Source organism: Acinonyx jubatus, chromosome B1, assembly GCF_027475565.1.
Source record: "Acinonyx jubatus isolate Ajub_Pintada_27869175 chromosome B1, VMU_Ajub_asm_v1.0, whole genome shotgun sequence".
NCBI lineage: Eukaryota > Metazoa > Chordata > Mammalia > Carnivora > Felidae > Acinonyx > Acinonyx jubatus.
The window spans coordinates 189854336-189874383 of record NC_069382.1 but is presented as its reverse complement, the minus strand read 5'-3'; the positions used below and the strand labels follow the sequence as shown (position 1 = coordinate 189874383).

The following is a 20048-nucleotide window of genomic DNA, read 5'->3' as shown; positions in this document are numbered from 1 at the left end:
AGCAGGGGAGGGGCGGGGGGGGGGGGGAAGAGGATCTGAGGTGGGCTCTGTGCTGACAGCCCCTGATGTGGGGCCCAGACTCATGAACTGTGAGATGATGAGTCAAAGTCAGATGCTTAACTGACTGAGCCACCCAGTCAGCCAACTGACTGAGGCACCCCGAATTATTGATTTTTAAAACTGAGGATAAAAAAGGGTGCCTGGGTGGCTCAGTCAGTTAAACATCCAACTCTCGATCTCAGCTCAGGTCGTGATCTCAGGGTTCATGAGCTTGAGCCCCGCATCAGGCTCTGTGCTGTCAGCTTGGGATTCTTTCACTTCCTCTCTCTCTCTGCTCCTTACTTGTGCGTGCACTCTTTCTCTCAAAATAAATAAACTGAAAAAAACAAAACAAAACAAAAAACAAAACAAAACAAAAAACAGGGGGTGCCTGGGTGGCTCAGTCGGTTAAGCGTCCAACTTCGGCTCAGGTCATGATCTTGCGGTTTGTGAGTTAGAGCCCCGCGTCGGGCTCTGTGCTGACAGCTTGCTCAGAGCCTGGAGCCTGCTCCGGATTCTGTCTCCCTTTCTCTCTGCCTCTGCCCTGCTCACATTCTGTTTCTGTCTCTCTCAAAAATAAATAAACATTAAAAAAAAACCCAACAAAACAAAACAGGATAAAAGCCAAAGGAAGAGACTACAGGACCAAATTTTGGCCAGGATGAGGGAGGAGAAAAATCTGGAGGTTAGGGTGTATGCGTGGTTGGCCGAGATGGCGTCTGTGGAGATTTTGTGGCACCTGGATATCATCTGGATTTGGGACATCTGAGGAAGAAAATTAAGAGAGAACCAGGGACAAGGAAAGAGGAAGGAGACGTGACCAAAAATCAGGCAAAGCAAACCTATGGGAAACCCAACCAACCCAAACAAAAAGGACCCAATTTTATATAACTGCGAAACTCTCCCTTGACCTCTGACGATGATGATGATAATTCATAGCCACCCTGCAGAATAAACAAGTCAAGAGTCAACACCCCCCCATTTTACCGGTGAGAACACTGAGACTTGGTGAGGTTAGGCGGTCAGTGACTGCTCACGTTTGGTGGCCTTGAAAGTGACCAGTTGAAATGTTGGTAGCCTGGGATTTGGAGCCAGAGGGGCCTGGGGTTTATACATAGACTGTACTGGAACAAGTGTGGAATGGCGTACATCTTTCCTCAAGTCAGCATTTAAGGTGAAAATTCAGTGCACCCCAAATCATCTTTGTGTAGCCTCCGAGCCAGGCACCTATTATAGCCTCTCATCTGCTCAGTGGAGAGCTAGGGTTATTCCAGAGAACCGGCCAGGTGCACCGACACGGGGCCCCGTACAGAAGAGCTGCTTGGCAAATAACCCCAAGGATCCCTAACTCGGCAACAGACCCGGGACTAAGCACTTTTTATTTGCAATTGTCTCATTTCATCTCCCATCTCGGGTTCCTTACAGTCACCATCGATACCATTTTACAGATGGGGAAAGTGAGGCTTAGTGATGCTCTGGCTGCCCAGGGTCAGGCAGCTGTAAGTAGTGACGCTGGTTTCACAGGGCACGTGCCTCTGGGGCCCACGCTTCAAACCACGCCCTCCTATCCGGAAGGAGTAGAGGGGCACCTGGGTGGCTCAGTAGGTTGAGCCTCGGACTCTGGATTTTGGCTCAGGTCATGATCGCATGATCCATGAGATAGAGCCTGAGTTGGGTTCTGTGCTGACAGTGTGGAGTCTGCTTGTGATTCTCTCTCTCTCTCTCTCTCTCTCTCTCCCTCCCTCTCTGTCTCTCTCTCTCTCTCTGCCTCTCACCCCCTCACAAAATAAAGAGATAAACTTAAAAATAAAAAAGAAGGTGCCATTTGCAACTATGTGGATGGAACTGGAGGGTGTGATGCTAAGTGAAATTAGTCAGAGAAAGACAAATATCATAGCACTTCACTCATATGAGGACTTTAAGATATGAAACAGATGAACATAAGGGAAGGGAAGCAAAAAGAATAGAGAAACAAGGAGGGAGACAAAAGCATTAAGAGATTCTTAAATATGGAGAACAAATAGAGTGTTACTGGAGGGGTTGTGGGAGGGGGGAGGGGCTAAATGTGTTAAGGGCATTAAGGAATCTACTCCTGAAATCATTGTTGCACTGTATGCTAACCAACTCGGATGTAAATTAAAAAAAATAATAAGTAAAAATTAAAAAAAATTAATTTAAAACTAAAAAAAAAAAGGAATAGATCCATGGGCTGAAGATTGTTCTGGTATTTGACCTTTACAAGGGACCCTAAAAAAGTTTACCGTATTTGTTCTTTCCTTTGTCTCCTTTTTCTTTGTGGGAATAGGAAAGATTTGGGGAAGGAAACAGGGTCCTGGAGCCCTTTAAGAACCCAAGATCACTTCTCCCAGAAAATAGCACGTAGACACGATTGTTTTGCAGATGACTTTAGGAATTTCCTAATGTCTCCTCCAGATGTGCTCTAGTTCTGTGTTTATTGTAAGATTCTCATCCGTGGCTTTCAGACTTTTTTTCACTGCCACCAAAAATAATAATGTGACCTAGAAAACGCACACACACACACACACACACACACACAGCCTCCATCCATGGACACAGAACACAGTGATGCACTCAGCAACACTCACTTTTACTCTAGGGGTTTTACTCTGGTCTTTTCTATTTTTCTCTCATTTAAGAAGATGTGGGTTTTGTTTTTGTTTTTGTTTTTGTTTTTGTTTTTTGACTCACTGAATTGCTCTCCATAACAGGTTGTGTTTTTCTTTCCTAGACCCTCCTTTGGAGCAAAACAAATGAGCTGGTGCACGAATACGCATGGGTCCAGCAGGAGTTGTTCACCCTAGAGAACACACTGCTGGGCTACATGGCGGACGGCCTCAGGTGGTGTGGAGACCCAGGCTCTCCTGGTGAGGGTCTGGGCTGTTTGGCATTGCAGGGAGTGCAGGGCGAAGGAGCCCTGGGCTCTGCCAGGGGCGTCGGTGTGGTGGGAGGAGCCACAGGTACCTGCCCTGATGCCATCTACACACTTAGCGATCATTCAGGTTCCCGTAAAATAGCGTTCCTTAGATCAACTCACGTTCTAGAAAAAAACTGATTTGCGAGGCTGGGCCCGTCTGTGCTCCCTGATCTGCCCACTCTGAGAGCAGGGGTAGCTTGCTCCTGAACTGGAGGTGTTTGCTCTCTGTGAGGGCATTATTCGGGACTAGAGAATGGCAGAGCAGGCTGAGGCCCGAGAGGGAGCCAGGCCACAGCCCTTGTTCCACGGAATGGCCACGGCAGCAGGTGGATGGGCTCCTCTGCGTCTCAGGCCAGTGCATGGCTCTGCTGTCATTGTTCAGAGGTCGCCTTATCTTGCCCAGAAAGACCCAGAATGCCTCACTGTGGGGAGGTGCTTTGTACCCAGAAAACTCTGTCGAGCCCGTTTTCACTTCTTTGTGTTTTTCTTTCTCTTTTTATTTATACGGTGGATATTTTTACTTTATGTTGTTTTCTTCTTTTTTTTTTTTTAATGTTTATTTATTTTTGGGAGAGAGAGGGAAGGAGAGAGAGAGACAGAGGGCGAGCAGGGGAGGGGCAGAGAGAGAGAGGGAGACACAGGATCCGAAGCAGGCTCTGGGCTCTGAGCTGACGGCACAGAGCCCGACGTGAACTCACCGACCAGAGCACAAGATCATGACCTGAGCCAAGTTCGACCCTTACCTGACTGAGCCACCCAGATGCCCCATTTATATTATTTTGTTCTTATTTTTATTGCTTTTGACTGTTTTAAAAAAACTTATTATGGTAGCTTTTTCTTCCCAGGTTTACATTATTTCCAATTATAAAAAGGCTGCATGCTTATTTGCCAAGTACAGAAGTGTTTAAAAAGAGTGAAGGTCACCTTGTACCTTCTCCAGTCCTCCATTTCCATGTTATTTCCCGAAGGGGACTGTCGTCAACAGTTCGGTAAGAATCCTTCCACACGTGGCCCCGTGCTCACATAAACACATGTGTTAAAACGTATGCATACACAATCTGCAACTTTGCTTTATTCGTTTAGAATTAGTAGATAGAAATTACAGCCATATTTTTTCAAAAGCCCTCATGTATCTCCTCTGGGGATGGTACCATAATTTATTTAACCCAATCTCCAGTTGATGGACATTTAGGTTGTTTTTAGATGTTGTTGCTTAGCAACTGTTGCTTCTGTGCACAACAGACACTCACATGCTTACACACACCCACACTGGCACACACCCAGGGCTCACGTACAGCTGCGTGCTTGTGGAAGCACTTTGGAAAGATATATTTCTACAAATGAGATTTCGGTGCTGAATACACTGTGGTAGAAACAGATACATTTGTCATTCAAAAGGAGGTCACCATTTATACTCTCATCAGAATCTGTGACATTACTTATTCACCCATACCCTTGCCAACACTGGATGTTCGCACTTATGAAAATGCTCTTGCCAATTTGATAAAGAAATAGTACCTCGGCTTATTTTTCACTTCTTTGGTTGCAAGGCCAATCGTGTTTATATATTTCATGGTAGATATTTTTATTTCTTTTATAAACTGGCTGTTCATATATCTTGATGATTTTTATTGGATGCCTGTTCATATATCTTGACTATTTTTGTTAGTTCTATATAAATTGATAGTAGTAGCTAGTACTTATTGGGTACTTACAGAATCCCAGCCTTTGTGCTACATGCTATGTGAGTATCCACTCAGTGAGTCCTTCCTTACAGCCCCAGGAGGTCCCGTGATGATCCTATTTTACAGATGAGAAGCTTGAGGCTGAGGGCTGTTATAGGATTTTCCAGTTAGTAAGTGCTCCCTGAGCACTAATTCCCTGAGTTAGTAAGTGGCAGGGCTGGGAGCGAACCCAGGTTTCCTGGCTGGAGCCCTTGTGTCTTAACTGTGTGTCATCTCACCTCTTCTCTGGCATACTGGTGGAAAGCCTATTTTTGCTAGTTTGTATTTTTCTTTTAATGTTGTTTGTATTCTGTCTTCTGCTGTGCAGAAAGGTAGTGAATCTGCCGACCCTTTCCTATTTGGCGGCTGGGCTTCAAGTCGAGGTTAGATTTTCTTCTGTCTAGATTGGGGAATCTTCCATATTTTTTATGTAGTATCTTTATTTTTGTAATTTTAAAATCAGTCTTTAATCCAGAGTCTTTCCACCCAGAAATATGGCAAATTCTGCTTTTTTAATGTACTTAATTTAATTTCTCTTACTTTGTTGTAAAACTTCCTTCCTTTCTTTTAACTCTTGACTTTAAAATTTTATTTAATGGTATGTTTGCATCATGGAAGGTAGCAAGGGGGAGACATCCGTGGGTGGAAAGAGGAAGTGAAAACCCAGGGCACTTCTCAGATGTCATTGTGAAGACGAAAAAGTTTGAGCTCTTGAAAACCTATGAACAGTAGCACCTTTGGAGAGCCGTACAAAATGTGTGTTCGTTCCATTATCATCAACATTTTTGCCCCTGTTGGGAGATGATTCAAATTTAATTTTGAATGATAATTTAGTAATTATTTACATCCATGCATGGAAATGTTTCCTTTTTTATTTGTGTGATTTTGTTTTTAAAGCATACTCCCCCCCCCCCCTTTATTGCTTATTCTTGAGAGAGAGAGAGAGAGAGAGAGAGAGGAAGAGAGTGTGCGCGCACAAGCTCGGCTAGGGGTGGGGCAGAGAGAGAGGGAGACACAGAATCCGAAGCAGGCTCCAGGCTCCGAGCTGGCAGCACAGAGCCTAATGCAGGGCTTCAACTCAGGAACCATGAGATCATGACATAAGCCAAAGTCAGATGCTTAACCAAGTGAGCCACACAAGCACCCCCACGCATGTACTGCCCCTTCTAAAAAGGATACCACTCGGGGCGCCAGAGTGACTCAATCAGTTCAGCATGCCGACTTTGGCTCAGGTCATGATCTCATGGTTCACAAGCCTGAGCCCTGCATTGGCCTCTGTGCTGATTGCTCGGAGCCTGGAGCCTGCTTCGGATTCTGTGTCTCCCTCTCTCTCTGCTTCTGCCCCCCACCCCCACCCCCGTACTCTGTCTCTATCTCAAAAACAAATAAACATTAAAAAAAAAAAAAAGAGATACCACTCCTATTGGACTAGGACCCACCCACACTAATGACCTCATCTTAACCGAGTATATCAGCAAAGACCCTTTTTCCAAACAAGGTCACGTTCCCAGGTACTGAGGGGTTAAGTCTTTAACATATCTTTTGAGGGGACAAAATTTAACTCATCACAGGAGGAGGTAGAAAGACGGCTGCTTCTCTAGGGTCAGCTGTACACATATCCACAGAGGAAACTGCTGCCCCGTGCCTGACTTTTGGGACAGAAGAAAGTTCCAGGGCCTCTCGTCATGCACCTGCCCTGCCTGCTTGATAATTCAGAATTGAAGTCAGACGGCAGCAGATTCTGCCCTCATTCTCACTCTGCCCTCCTGTCCCGTATCCAGTCAGTCACCAACGTGTTTGCCTTTTCTATCGCCGTTTCTGCTGCCTGAGTCCAGCACTCGAATGCACCCTGCTTTCTTGGTGGGACTGTTGTAAGATTCTTACTGCTCACTCCTTACCTCTCTGGGCTGGCCTCCAGGTGGCCACCGCAGTGGGATGGTTTCTGTCTTTGACCTGGAACCTCAATTTCACCTCTAGGATAAAGTCTAAGTTCCTTAGCATGGTCTGGGCTCTGTCTTTCTTATGCCTTATCATCCATCATTCCCTCCTCACCCGTCTGTTCTGGTGGTGCTAATCTAAACCTGTTGGGCCTTTGCATGTGTCTTCTCTGCCTAGAGCACCTTTCTGTCTAGTCTGGCCGAAGACTCCTATTCTTCCTGCAAAACCTAGTGCAGCACCAGCCTTCCCAAATGGTGCTGCATACCCCCTCCAACCCAGGTTGATGTTTCTCCCATTGATTTGGTTGTATTAGATCATGTGGTCTCTGAAAGGAGGGCTTCTATCAGGTTCGTCTCTTTATCCTTGGGACCTAAGTCTCAATTACTGTGCGTGTCGTCAAGTGCAATGGATAAAACAGAGGAAGTATGTACACATACACATGTACAGACACAAGGGAATATTATTCATTCTCTTTTTTAAAAAAGGAAACCTCATTTGCAACAACACGGAGAAATCTCAGGGCATTGTGCAAAGTGAAATAAGCCAGACACATGACAAGTACTGCATGATATCAATTATATGTGGAATCAAAAAAAAAAAAAAGTCGAACTCCTAGAAACAGAGAGAAAAGTGGTTTCCGGGGGCTGGGAGGAGGTGTGGGATGAGGGAGAGGTCGGTAAGAGGGTACAGACTTCCAGTTATGAGGTGAATAAGGTCAGAGGTTCTAATGTACTAGAGTTGCTAACACTGTATTATCTAATTGAAATTTGCTAAGACAGTAGAAGTTAAATGTTCTCAAACACACAGCTCACACACACAAAGGTAAACGCGGGAGGTGATGAATGTGTTACATTAACTCCACATGGGGGAATCTTTACACAATGTCTCTATGTATATGTCTCTATGTACGATCCTCACATTGTACACTTTCAATGGCTTATAATTTTAGGGGGCACCTGGGTGGCTCAGTTGGTCAAGCGTCCCACTTCAGCTTGGCTCATGATCTCACGGTTTGTGAGTCTGAGCCCTGGTCAGGCTCTGTGCTGACAGCTCAGAGCCTAGAGCCTGCTTCGGATTTTGTCTCTCTCTCTCTCTCTCTCTCTCTCTCTCTCCCCACCCCCCCCCCCCACGCTCTGTCTCTGTCTCTCAAAAATGAATAAACGTTAAAAAATTTATAAATATCTTACAATTTTATGTGTCAATTGTACCTCAAAAAATTTTTTTAAACGCTGGTGCATTAAGGCAGATATGTTTGGGGGAGGTACCACAGAAACAATGTGCTCGTGCGCTGTATCTGCTGTATCTCACCAACTTCTGAGCCTGTCTCCATGGGGGAGAGTGAGTGTAGACGGACTCGGGGGCTCTCTGAGCCTGGGGATGTGGAGACTGCATCAGGAGGGGGAGGAAAGCTGTCAACAAGGGAGCTGGCAAGAGGCAGAGGGATATTTGGCAAGAGTGGCTCCTGCGGGCCCAGTGTGAGCTCTAGTTTGTCCTGGACGAGGGGATAATGCTGAGGGCTTGTCTCTGTCAGATGAACTTCAGCTGCAGTTTCCCAGAATGATGACTCAAACCTTGTCATTGTGTTCCTGTCTGGGATTTGGAGGGTAAGGTAAGGACTTGGAAGGGATTCAGGGGCATTTAGTCAAAGTGGGGGGAGAGGAGTCCATTGTCCGTCTTCCATCTTGGCAGCCATGCCATTGGAAAATGGCTCCACGGTGATCAAACAGCCTGGGAGGAATGGACTTTAATTATACCCTTTCTTTCCTACTTTAATTATTCTCTATAAACTATGTCTTGTAGAAATGAACTATCAATCTTGTCCAGACCGGAGGACAGACTGTAGCAACAACTCTGTTTCTGTATTCTGGAATGCTGTGTCCAAAAGGGTAAGTACCAAAAGGGAAATTTTAGCATTTTGGCGACCGAAGAACTGAAGAGGTCATCAAGTCAGAGGTTGGTGTTCATTCTCTTTGGATCACAGACTCATTTAGGAACAAAAGTTTAGGATTCTTCCTTGAGAAAAAATGTACCAACGCACATATCAGAATACTTTCACATATAATTTTAGGACATTCATAGAGGTCCCATAGGCTCTAGATGACGAGTCCTTGCTCTGTTCCATTTTTGGGCTTTGGCTGCCAGGAACCTCCAGCTTGGTTAAATCCTCTGATCTAGGCATTGGCCAATCTTAGATTCCTGGGAGAGTCTGAATAATCAACATTTACAGACCACTTACTGTGCACCAGATACAGGCATCTTCACGTGGGTTAAAAGCTTTCACCCCCAGAAGAATCCTATGAAGTGGGTGGCGTGAGTATCATACTCATTTTCTAGATAATGAAACAGAGGTGCAGGTAAATAAACTGTCTACTAAACGTACGTAGTAAGTGGCAGATCTGGGAGTTTATCCCAAATTGTCTGACTGCAAAGCCAGAATTCAGGCGAGGAAGGACTCATCCCTTCCCCACTGCTATCTATTTCTGACTTCACTGTAAGCTGCCTTGGCACATACTTATTTTTCTTATAAGTTGCTTCTTTGCAAGCAAACTAAGGAAAATGGGAAAGAAAGGAGGAAAGAAAGAACCGAAGGAGAGAAAACGGGAGAAAGTAAGTCTATACTATTTATAATTCTCTGGAACTGAGTGTAGACATCTGAGGAGCTGGGGCAAGTGAAACTCACATTTGTTGAGTGCCTATTTATGCCAAGTCCTGGACCAGGTGCTCTGCCTGTGCCTCCTCATTTGATCCTCACAGTAGGTGCTGTGGGAAGGTGCAAATCCCCATGTTACAGGTGAAGACACTAAGACTCAGAGGTTAGGTGACCCATCCAAGGTCACGGGCTAGTAACTAGTGGAGTCGAAAGCCTCACACCCTTAAGGAGATTCCGGTAAACTCTGGCATGGTGGAGACGAGGGGCTAGTCTGGGATTTGAAGTAAGGAGACCATTTAAACTTGGACAGATTCTTTAAACCGTTCTGACCTTCAGATTCCTCACTTGCCAAATGGGGATGAGAATAATACCTGTCCCATGGGGTTGCTGCTATGTCGAAATACCACTATCTTCGCTAACTCAGAATGCATTCCTTTAACAAATATTTGCTGAGTACCTACTAAGTGCTGTATAATTATACACAGGCACTGTAGAGTTTGTTGTTATTGTATGTTCGCTTGCTTGCTGTTTCTGAGAAAAGTTCCTATTTATTTTCTCCTTCGCTGATATGTTTTGGGACAGTGCTGTTGTGAACAACTTTTATTTTTATTTTTTATTTTTTTTTATTAAAAAAAAATTTTTTTAACGATTATTTATTTTTGAGACAGAGAGAGAAAGAGCATGAACGGGGGAGGGTCAGAGAGAGGGAGACACAGAATCTGAAACAGGCTCCAGGCTCTGAGCTGTCAGCACAGAGCCCGACGCGGGGCTCGAACTCACGAACTGTGAGATCGTGACCTGAGCCGAAGTCGGATGCTTAACCGACTGAGCCACCCGAGCGCCCCAACTTTTATTTTTTTTTAATTTTAATTTTAATTTTTTATTTTAGAGGGAGAGTGTGAGTGGGAGAGGGGCCGAGGGAGAGAGAGAATCCTTTTTTTTTTTAAGTTTATTTTTGAGAAAGAAAGAGAGAGTCAGAGAGAGAGAGAGAGAGAGAGAGAGAGAGAGAGAAAGGAAGACAAAGATTGCCAAGCAGGCTCTGTGCCTACAATGCAGATCCTGATGCAGGGCTCAAACTCAGAAACCATGAGATGGTGACCTGAGTTCAAATCAAGAACGGATTGCTTAACCGAACAAGGCACCAGGCACCTTGAGAGAGATAGAATCCTAAGCAGGCTCCACACTCAGTGCAGAGCCCAACAGGGGGCTGGATCCATGACCCTGGGATCATGACCTGAGCCGAAATCAAGAGTCAGACGCTCAACCAATTGAGCCACCCAGGCGCCCCTGTCACATTTCATATGTGTCAAGCACCTACTTGGAGCTAGGAGCGAGCACAGTGGTGAAGGTGACCAAAGATGCCCTGCCATCCCCTGGGGCCGCAGCTTTCTGTTGGCCAAATGCTCATAGATGTGCATAGACAACCTTGTTTTATCAGACAAGATCCTTTCTTTTTTAAAAATTTTAATGTTTCTTTATTTTTGAGAGACTGAGAGAGACAGAGCACAATCAGGGGAGGGACAGAGAGAGAGGAAGACACAGAATCCGAAGCAGGCTCCAGGCTCCGAGCTGTCAGCACAGAGCCGGATGCGGAGCTTGAACCCACGGACTGCCAGATCATTACCTGAGCTCAAGTCAGATGCTTAACCAACTGAGCCACCCAGGTGCCCCAAGATCGTTTCTTTTTCTGACAAAAGAGAGCTGCTTGGGGTTTGAATCCCCACTCTGCTTCCTTGCTTCCAAGTGATGTGACCTTGGGGCAAATTAACCCAATGCTTATTTCATGGGGAGTTGAGTTTTTGGCACCCCGGAAGGACTCTGTTGACTTAGCACTTTGATTGGTACTAATGGGCCTCTTTCTACTTTGTCCGAGTAGAAAAACAGAAGCTGCACTGGATTCTACTAATTTGGCTTCAGATTGTTCAGTGGTGTTTTCTCACCTGCAGAATAAAGGCCAGATTCCTTGGCCAAGCATTCATGGTGCCCTGAACTCACTTTTCTACCCAAATTGCACATCCACTGAGGGTTTCACCAAACTACTGTTTTCTCAGACCCCTTGGCCTTTCTGTTTGCAGCTGCCTCAGCCTTTACCAGGTGAGATCCTATCTGTCCTGCTGGACTTAGCTTTTGTTGGCCTCTGGGATGCTTTTTCTGTTCCTTTCCTAATCTCCATCGCTGAGTATTTGGACTTCCTGCTTCCATTTCCCTCCCTTCCTCCTTCCCTCTTTTCCCTCCACAGATTTTCTCTGGGCGCCCATTCCGTGCCATGCACTAGCTCTAAGACTCCAGGGCTGTGGTGACGGGCAGGACAGCCAAGGTCACAGCTCTCAAAGAGTGCTCATTACTGGCGACTGAACCCGTAATGAGCTCATTGGCACAGTATCATACAGGCGTGGACCTGAGCTGGTCCCAGGGGCGTGGGGGGTGCTTCTGGGAGAGAACACGTAGATTGTTTTGCTTCATTCGTTTTGTTTTTTCAGCACCTGGCAAAGATTCCAGCTGAATGTTTATTGCATGAAGAAATAACTCCCTGCTCAATGATATATTCGTTCATTCAGTCTCTCTTTCCCTTTGCACCTGTGCAGGCCTGTGACACATTCTCTCCTCAGTTTCCCCTTTTTTTGTGTCCCCTTGTCCTTTGCCCCTGAATTGTCCACCCTGCTCTCCCTAAGGGAAATGTGCAGCATCTACAGTGCATGGCACCAAGAAAGCACTTTTGTCTTCCTCCTCCAGCAATATTTCTCTTACTCCCTGGACTTCCAACTTCTGAGACATCAATTTAACAACACTGTCGACAATGATGTTGACCTTCATTGTTCAAACACAGATGGGAGCATCTGCTTCCAGAATTCTCATCTGAAGCAGAATCCTGCCAATGGCTTGGGATGAAAATTACATCCACCTGGCATTACTGAGCTAGACACACACAGGTTACTCCCTCCTTCACCAGCTAAAGCCGAGAGTTATTTTGGAAGGAGCTGCTGGAGTGTGGCAATGAAATTTGCGTGCTGAGGAATGGCCAGCTTCTTGTCTTTTTCCTTTTAAGTTTGCAGAAGATGCCTGTGGTGTGGTCCATGTGTTGCTCAATGGGTCCGTCCATAACACCTTTGATGAAAGAAGGTACTCGTTTCTTTGCATCCTATTTGCAAGTGTTAGCACAGCCTCCTGGTAAATATTTCATCCCTAGAAGAATATGCTTTTCATGGTTAAGTCAGTACTGAAGATTTGGGCTGAAAAGGTAAAATGTTTGTTTTCTACGGAGAGATTTGTCTAAGTCAGTGTTTTTGTCTGGTGTCTCCTTTTCGTAAAAGCCTCTAAATGTCCTAATGGCCCTTGCACTGTGTCCAGTCCCTCCTCTTGGCTTTTTGAGGCCTGGTGCAGTGTTCTGAGCTCTCCCATTTCCCACCTTTGTTCATGGGGTTCCCCCATGCCTGGCTCCCCTCCCCGCACCCACCTGTTTAATCCTCTCCATCCACGAAGACCTGCCTGGTTTGACTCCTCTGTCCCCTGTGAAGAGTGGGCATCATAGTTGAGCAGTCAAACCACTACTGGGCTGGGTTCTTGGCCCTTAACTATCTCAATAGGCATTGTCCCTAATTTATGATAGTGTTAAAAGTAGGGGCTTTTAACTTCCGTATTATGATAGTGTTAAAAGTAGGGGCTCTGGTCTTCCTGTGTGATCCCTGGGAGCCCCTGTGGCATTCACCTACAGAGGTGTTGATGATTTGAAGATGAACTGAGATAATGTATGGAAAGTGCTGAGCTCTGTGTCTCACAACACAGAGACGGCTCAGTGAGTCGCAGCTATTACTCTCTCATTTAATCTGCAGCGCTGAACTGGGCCACGCCAATGCCTTCCCTCTCTGACCTCTTTCTATACAGTTGTTAGCACATGGTTACTTTCCCAGGCTTTGTTCGTCACTCTTCCTCTGGATACGGCTGGATCGAGAGGAGGGGCGGCTATTGATGTGCTCCTGGAACGCTGGGTACCCCAAATTAATTTTCCTTCTCTCCGGTTTTTGATACTGACTTCTGCAAAGAGGCATCTGTCTTTTTGTCTTCTTCTTTTTTTTTTTTGGAGTTTTTTTTTTTTTTTTTAGTTTATTCATTTATTTTGAAAGAGGGAGAGCACGCGCATGTGCACGAGCCGGGGAGGGGCAGAGAGAGAGGGAGAGAGAGGGAATCCCAAGGATGCCCAGTACTGTCAATGGAGCCCGACACAGGGCTTGAACTCACGAACCGTGAGATCATGACCTGAGCCGAAATCAAGAGTTGAACACTTAACTGACTGAGCCACCCAGACGCCCCATCGTCTTCCTCTGACCCCAAGCTTGTAGGCTTTTGGGTGAGAGCGTCAACATTCCGGGATTTCGTAATCTGATATTCGGGGTCCAAGTTCTTGCCGCAAGAGTGGCAGCTGTCCGAGACCAGTGGAGAAGAGTTTAGGACTGGGGTCAGAGCAGGGCATCCGGGGCTCTCAGAGGAGTGCATCTGGAGCCTCACTGAGTGTGGGTCGTCTGGGGACTGTTCGGCTGCAGATTCTGATTCAGCAGGTGCTGGTGGGCTGAGATTCTCTAGGTCTAACTAGGTCCCAGACGATGCTCAGGATGTTGGTGGGAGGCTCCTCTTTGAAGAGCAAGTACTTGAAGAATCATCATCAATGTCCCGATGAAGAATCTTATTTTGAGAATCCTGTTCAGCGAGGGTCACGATGAATGAGAATGGCCGTTTCTAGTGCAAATCATGGGTCAATCCCACAACGCAGGCTCGGTCCAGTGGTTCCCGCCTGGTTTTTGACGAGGCCTGTGGTTGGCTGAACGATTCCGTTTGGGGTTAACAATGTTCTCTGCCTCTTCTTACCTTAGCACTTTTGCACGTGTGGAAGTCTTTAATTTGCATCCAGAGAAGGTTCATACGCTACAGGCCTGGGTGATGCAGGACATCAGAAATATTTCCAGGTATATGTTACTACGTTGTGCGTGTATATTCTCAGGGTTATCTTAGGAATCAGTCCAAGGAAAAAGCCACAGTCACAAGAATGCATTGAGAACAGGTTGGCTCAGGAAATGATGGGCTCAGCATTCGGCCCATCGCAACAACCTCTCAATTTCATCCCCACAATAAGTATGTGGTTCACACCTTCGGCTCCCCTGCTGGCCTGTGAGCTCTTAAAAGCAACTTCTGCTTCCACTTTTCCCAGGGGCTTGCCCAGGGCTTGCTACCTAGAAGAAACCGAGAGACTCAGGAAATGGTTGCAAGACCTTGTCACTTAACTCTTTTTTTCTTTCTTTCCCAGTGACTCGTGTTCGGATGCCTCCATTAAAAATCTGAAACTAATTCTAAGCAAAAGGAATATTACATTTACCTGCGAGAATAATTATAGGTAATTGACTTCTGGAAGAAAGAAATGGCTGTCTTGCCATCTATAGGCATTTTTTCCCCCTTTCCTCAGCCTCTTCTGAGCCAGGAGGGCAGTGGGAGCCCCTCTCGGGCCTTGATGGTGATCTGGGATGATGACCTCTTCCTGGCTTCCCACATGAGAGGCCTGACACAGGGGTGCAAACCTGCTGACTTGCAGGGGAACAAAAGCATGTTTTGTCAAATGCAAAGATTTTGTACAACCTTTGTGACATGGCAGTATTTTGCATGTGAAGTTTCTTTAGTTGGATCTCAGCATAGATGCCTGACTCTTGGTAAGTGGCCACATGGAAGTCTACCAAACTTTATCTTTCATAAATTAGAAAATGCAAAATCTTAATTTTTTTTTTCTTACCAGTAATATGTGTTTATTAGGGAAAAGTTTAAAATTACAGATAGGTATATATTTTTAAAGTCATCAGCAACTCTGCTATCTAAACTGGGACCCTCACTCATTTTTAAGCAGGGACTCCTTCCAGAAGCATCTTTGGAGATTTCCCCATAAGTGACGGCTTACAATAAGACTGATGCAGAGAGTAAAAAATTCTCAGAGAACACAGAGGTTGGAACCCGAGAACCCTTTTCCTGTCTCCTTCTGTCACCACCTTCTCCCACCAACCCTAGCAGAAAGGCAGAAGGACAGATTCCAAGAACATTCACTGAGGGCTTTTGTCTCAAAATGACCTGAATTCCCCCTCCGTCAGCTGGCTGCTCTCTGGAAACTGCTCTCTGGGAAGAACACACACTTTCCACCACAGTCAGATGGGAAAACAATCAGAACAAAGGGACAAGAACAACTGTAAAAGAAACATTGCACACATCTGACCCGTCTGAGTTACTCAAAGATGTGTTGTGTTGGGAAAATGGGACGCTAAAGACCTAGGAGAAGATTGGGGGATGTACCTGGGTCTCATCCTCAACTGTCCTCAACATCCTTCTCCCCTCCCCCCTCATTTTAATTATTCCCCTTTCTTGTATTAATGGCCATCAGTCAGCCTCATTCATGCCTACTGCAGGCTCCAGTTGAGCTCACTCGTTCTCTACCTGGGAAGATGCAAAAGCCTAGGTCATATTTGAAGTCACTGGTCCTTTTCTCCAACCATGAGGCTGTAATATATTCAGCATGATTCTTTAAATTGCCTGCTCCTCGGGGCCCCTTGTATGGTAAGAGTTCTGTGGCTTTTCAAGAAAGCTGCTTGTCCCCACAGGAGCCTACAGTGAATATCATGCATATCGACATATCCTGAAGTTGAAATCACTCCATCTCAGACATACCTTCCAATTTAGCCAACTTTTGTCCAGCTGTTTTGGTGTGATTGTTTAATAGGCAAACAGAAGTGTGAATACATTTATATAGCTCAGACTTCCTGTGGATTCTGCTGTTACCCCTTTATAAATCCCACCTGGGGACGAATACTATTAACCTTTGGCTGTATCCCCTTCACGTCCTTTTCCTTTTTTCTGCATGCACACACGCACAGTCCTGATGAAATATGTACAGGATTTCTTCACATTTTCTTCAGGATTCTACAGGATTTCTTCATGTTTTAACCAGTGGAATCAACAGAAGGTTAACAGTACTTTTTTGGATTACTGGAAAAATGTCAGCGTGTTTTTCTGGTTAGTGCCCCCTTGTGGCATATTTTTTAAGAACCTAAAGGGTGCACTACTCCCTGTAAGTTACTTCAAAATACACTCTGTCACTGTCCATCAGCATGTTGTCCAACATATCCAAAGTGTGTCCATTTTATTGGAACACTGGATATGAATATTTTCATATTTATGGAGAGAGACCATCTTAACAGCGTAATTGCTACTTCTTTTCCAAAACTGAGTTTCCCCAAATTAAAAACTAGTTAAGGAACGTTTTCCTGTTCTCCTCATTTAGTATAAAGCAAAGGTGGCTTCAGAATCTTAGCCACCTTCTCAGGTGTTAGAAGGATTTCTTTTCCATAGCAGTATCTCCTTAAGGAAAAGGACACTTTTTTTCCCCCAGAATGTATTCACGTGGCGGATTCCACGTTACCATATTGGCGAGGATTGGAGCCACTGTGTCCAGCTGGTGATGATAGTTGGCTAGAGACAAGCCTGAGATGGCCCATCCCAGAAGCCCAGGGGTGCTGGTTGCTGCCTCTAAAGATTTCTCTCTTTCTTGACTCACATTTAACAAAATCAGGTTCAGCTACAATTTAATGAACCACAATCCTCACTCTCCACTCTTCTCCATAGACCAGCCACTCCCACTGGACCCTATTGATTTGTTATCTCATTTTCATGAAACTGAGAGACCCTCACTGGCTAGATTCTTATCTAGGATTTATTCTGTGCAAAGGGTGTGCGGTCTTCCTGCTGATGGCCACCAGCCTTCCTCCAGAGTCTTTACCCTCTCTCTATCTCTGACCCTGTGGCTCCACCCTCTCTCAGGAAGCTTCTGGAGAGAAGAAAGCAAATCAACAGAAAATATTGGAGAGCCCTCATCTCAGGCTGCTGCCTCTGTTGTTTCTGGTCATCAGCTGACATTCATAGCACGTACTTGTGACATGTTAGAGCCAGACATTTGTTTTCATCTCCACACATTGTCATCAAACATATCTTCTCAGTATTTATTTCTCTGGCTTTACAAGTGACATGAAACCAGATTGGGCCACGCTTTAAGTTGTTCATTCCTGGACTTGACCTTTCTCTGTGTTGTCACCGCAGGAGAGGAAATTGTTTGGATGCCGAGTGGTTCATGTATTCTTTTGTTGCTAATGAAGAGGCTATGTGCACTGGGGAATTGAACCATAGATATATTGTACTGCCTCTTGATCTCCTGTTTTTGTTTTTGTTTTTGTTTTTTTCCCTCTCTCTTGTCATAGGCCTATCAGGTTTCTTCAATGTGTGAAATATCCTGAGCATTCATCTTGCAGATCTAAGATATGAGCCAATCAGCATGGTGGTTTCAGATCTTTGAGTCTTGTGGTCTGCATCAGCATGGGTAACTCAGGAGTCACGCTACTGCTGGGAAGCTGAGGACTTGGGGGGGATCTTCTGTCATGATGCCAACACTAGAGCTGGGAGCCTTTCCCCCAAAGTTTAAAAATAACTTATGTTATTGGAATAGTTTTTACGTTGACTTTCTAATACTCATGAAAAAATTATGGTATGAAATTAAAACGAAAATTTTGTGTTAAATTATTTCATTTTAATTTTCATATGTGCTTTTATGTTGTTTATATGTTGGTAGCGGCCTTTTTTTTAATGTTTATTTATTTTTGAGAGAGAGAGAGAGAGAGGACAGAACATGAGTGGGGGAGGGACAGAGAGAGAGAGGGAGACGCAGAATCTGAAGCGGGCGGGCTCCAGGCTCTGAGCTGTCAGCACAGAGCCCAACGTGGGGCTTGAACTCACGAACTGTGAGATCATGACCTGAGCCGAAGTTGGCTGCTTAACTGACTGAGCCACCCAGGTGCCCTGGTAATGGCCTTTGTTTTGAAGATGACCACCCTAAAGCTTTCTTATTGATACAGGTAATTAAGGGAAGGTAAATACCGACACTTCTCAGAAATGATACATTTCTGAATGAATGACCTTGTTTCAGGATCTTATTTTGTATCCTTTCTACACATAGTTAAAGTATAAATGCCATGGTTATGGGTCATGTTGGGGAAAGAATTCTGTAGGATAGAAGCCACTCATGTGTTTTACCTCCCACTCTTCCAACAGCCTTATGAGGTTGGTATTATCATCTTCCATTTGGTAGACCGGAAGTGGAAGTTCAGAGAGGGTATATAATATGCCTAAAGTTATACATTTAGTTCAAGGCGGAGGCTGGATTTCAGCTCAGCTCTGTCTGACTCCAAAATATGTGCTTTCTTTCTAGGCCTATAAAGACATGCCTTATGTTCTTCTCTAATAAATGCATGTGAGTTTAAATTGAATATAATAGAACCTGAATTACGATTTTTATGGATGGCTTCAAAACAAATACATTTTTCTCCTCTTTCTCCTCCTCCTCCTCAGTGTCTTACCTATATAATAGGCAATTAAAACATATATTTGTTTCCGATACTGGCAATTTGTTGTCCCTTTCTTTCCTGATTAGTTGTGCTTGAGGATTTATCACTTTTATTACTCTTCCAAAGAACTGACCTTTAGCTTTGTTTTCTCTTTCTATTTAATTGTTTTTCACTCTTCTCTTTATTATTAGGGATATAAAAGTTCTTTCTAATTTCCTTGGGCTTCTTTATTCAGCTTCTTTCTTCTTTTCTACATATTTATTTTTGAAAGAGAGAAAGTGAGAGAGAGAGCAGGGGAGAGGCAGAGAGAGAGAGGGAGTGAGTGAATAACAAGCAGGCTCCATACTGACAGCACAGAGCTTGACGCAAACTCATGAACCATGAGATCATGACCTGAGCCAAAGTTGGATGCTTAACCAACTGAGCCACCCAAGCGCCCCACTTTATTCAGCTTCTTAAGGTAGAAGCTTAAGACAAATCACTGATTTTCAGTACACTTTGTTTTCTTATTCATCAGTTAGTACTATAAATCTTCTTCTCAGTGCTGCTTTTGCAGATCTTAAGTTTTCATGTGTCTCTTTTTATTATCATTCAATTAAAAATATTTTCTACTTTAATTGTTATTTAGAAATGTGTTGCCTAATTTTCAAACATCCGGAGATTTTCTAGGTTTTCTTTTCTTTCTTTCTTTCTTTCTTTCTTTCTTTCTTTCTTTCTTTCTTCTTTCTTTCTTTCTTTCTTTCTTCCTTTCTTTTTTTTTATGTAGAATTGTTGAATGAAGAATAAACTAATTTGAGGGTCTTTCAGGGAACCCATTAGATTTATTGAAAACAGCATGAATTTTGGAGGCAGGAGTTTCTGGGTTCATATTTTGGTGTCGCTCTGCTATCTTGAATAAAATACCTAACTTTGAACTTTGGCTTCCTTGCCACTCAAATAAGGATTATAATCTACCCCCATGAAGGTGTAGTGAGGACTAAAAGATGACAACAGTCGACAGTCTTTCACGGTGCCTTGTATGTAAGCAAGCACTCCACCAAGTTTGACCACTTTCTGCCAGCCCCTGGGTGGCAATCCAGTGTCTTTCAGGAGCCATGGTAGTTACAGCCACTGTGGGCAGTCCACGGATCTTTGCTGGCCCCTGTGTCCACACAGGCACATCCTATGGGCTTTCATTTTGGGCTGGACATGAAAATGGGTGCTCAGGACCAGTTCTGATTAAGACTCAAGCTTGCCCCAGGATTCAATGAACTCCACCCTGCTAACCCCCTGGGTGACCTGTTTTCCTCTCAGGACTCTCTTTGCCTTACTGATGGGTATGCTTGCTGATTTCTGGGCTCTCGAAT

The 20048-nt window shown here is 44.7% G+C and overlaps 1 protein-coding gene across 2 annotated transcripts in view; it reads left to right on the top strand.

The window, feature by feature from the left end:
• Positions 1-17881, top strand: part of CD38 (CD38 molecule) — a 56741-nt gene extending 38860 nt beyond the window's left edge. The window contains exons 3-8 of one of the 2 annotated variants that reach the window (XM_015072984.3): positions 2789-2924; positions 8437-8522; positions 12333-12406; positions 14152-14244; positions 14583-14669; positions 17563-17881. In XM_015072984.3, coding sequence (XP_014928470.1) covers positions 2789-2924; positions 8437-8522; positions 12333-12406; positions 14152-14244; positions 14583-14669; positions 17563-17626 — 540 coding nt within the window. In that variant the 3' untranslated portion in view covers positions 17627-17881. The other variant, XM_027040144.2, reaches the window with a different exon arrangement.
• Positions 17882-20048: the final 2167 nt, after the last annotated feature.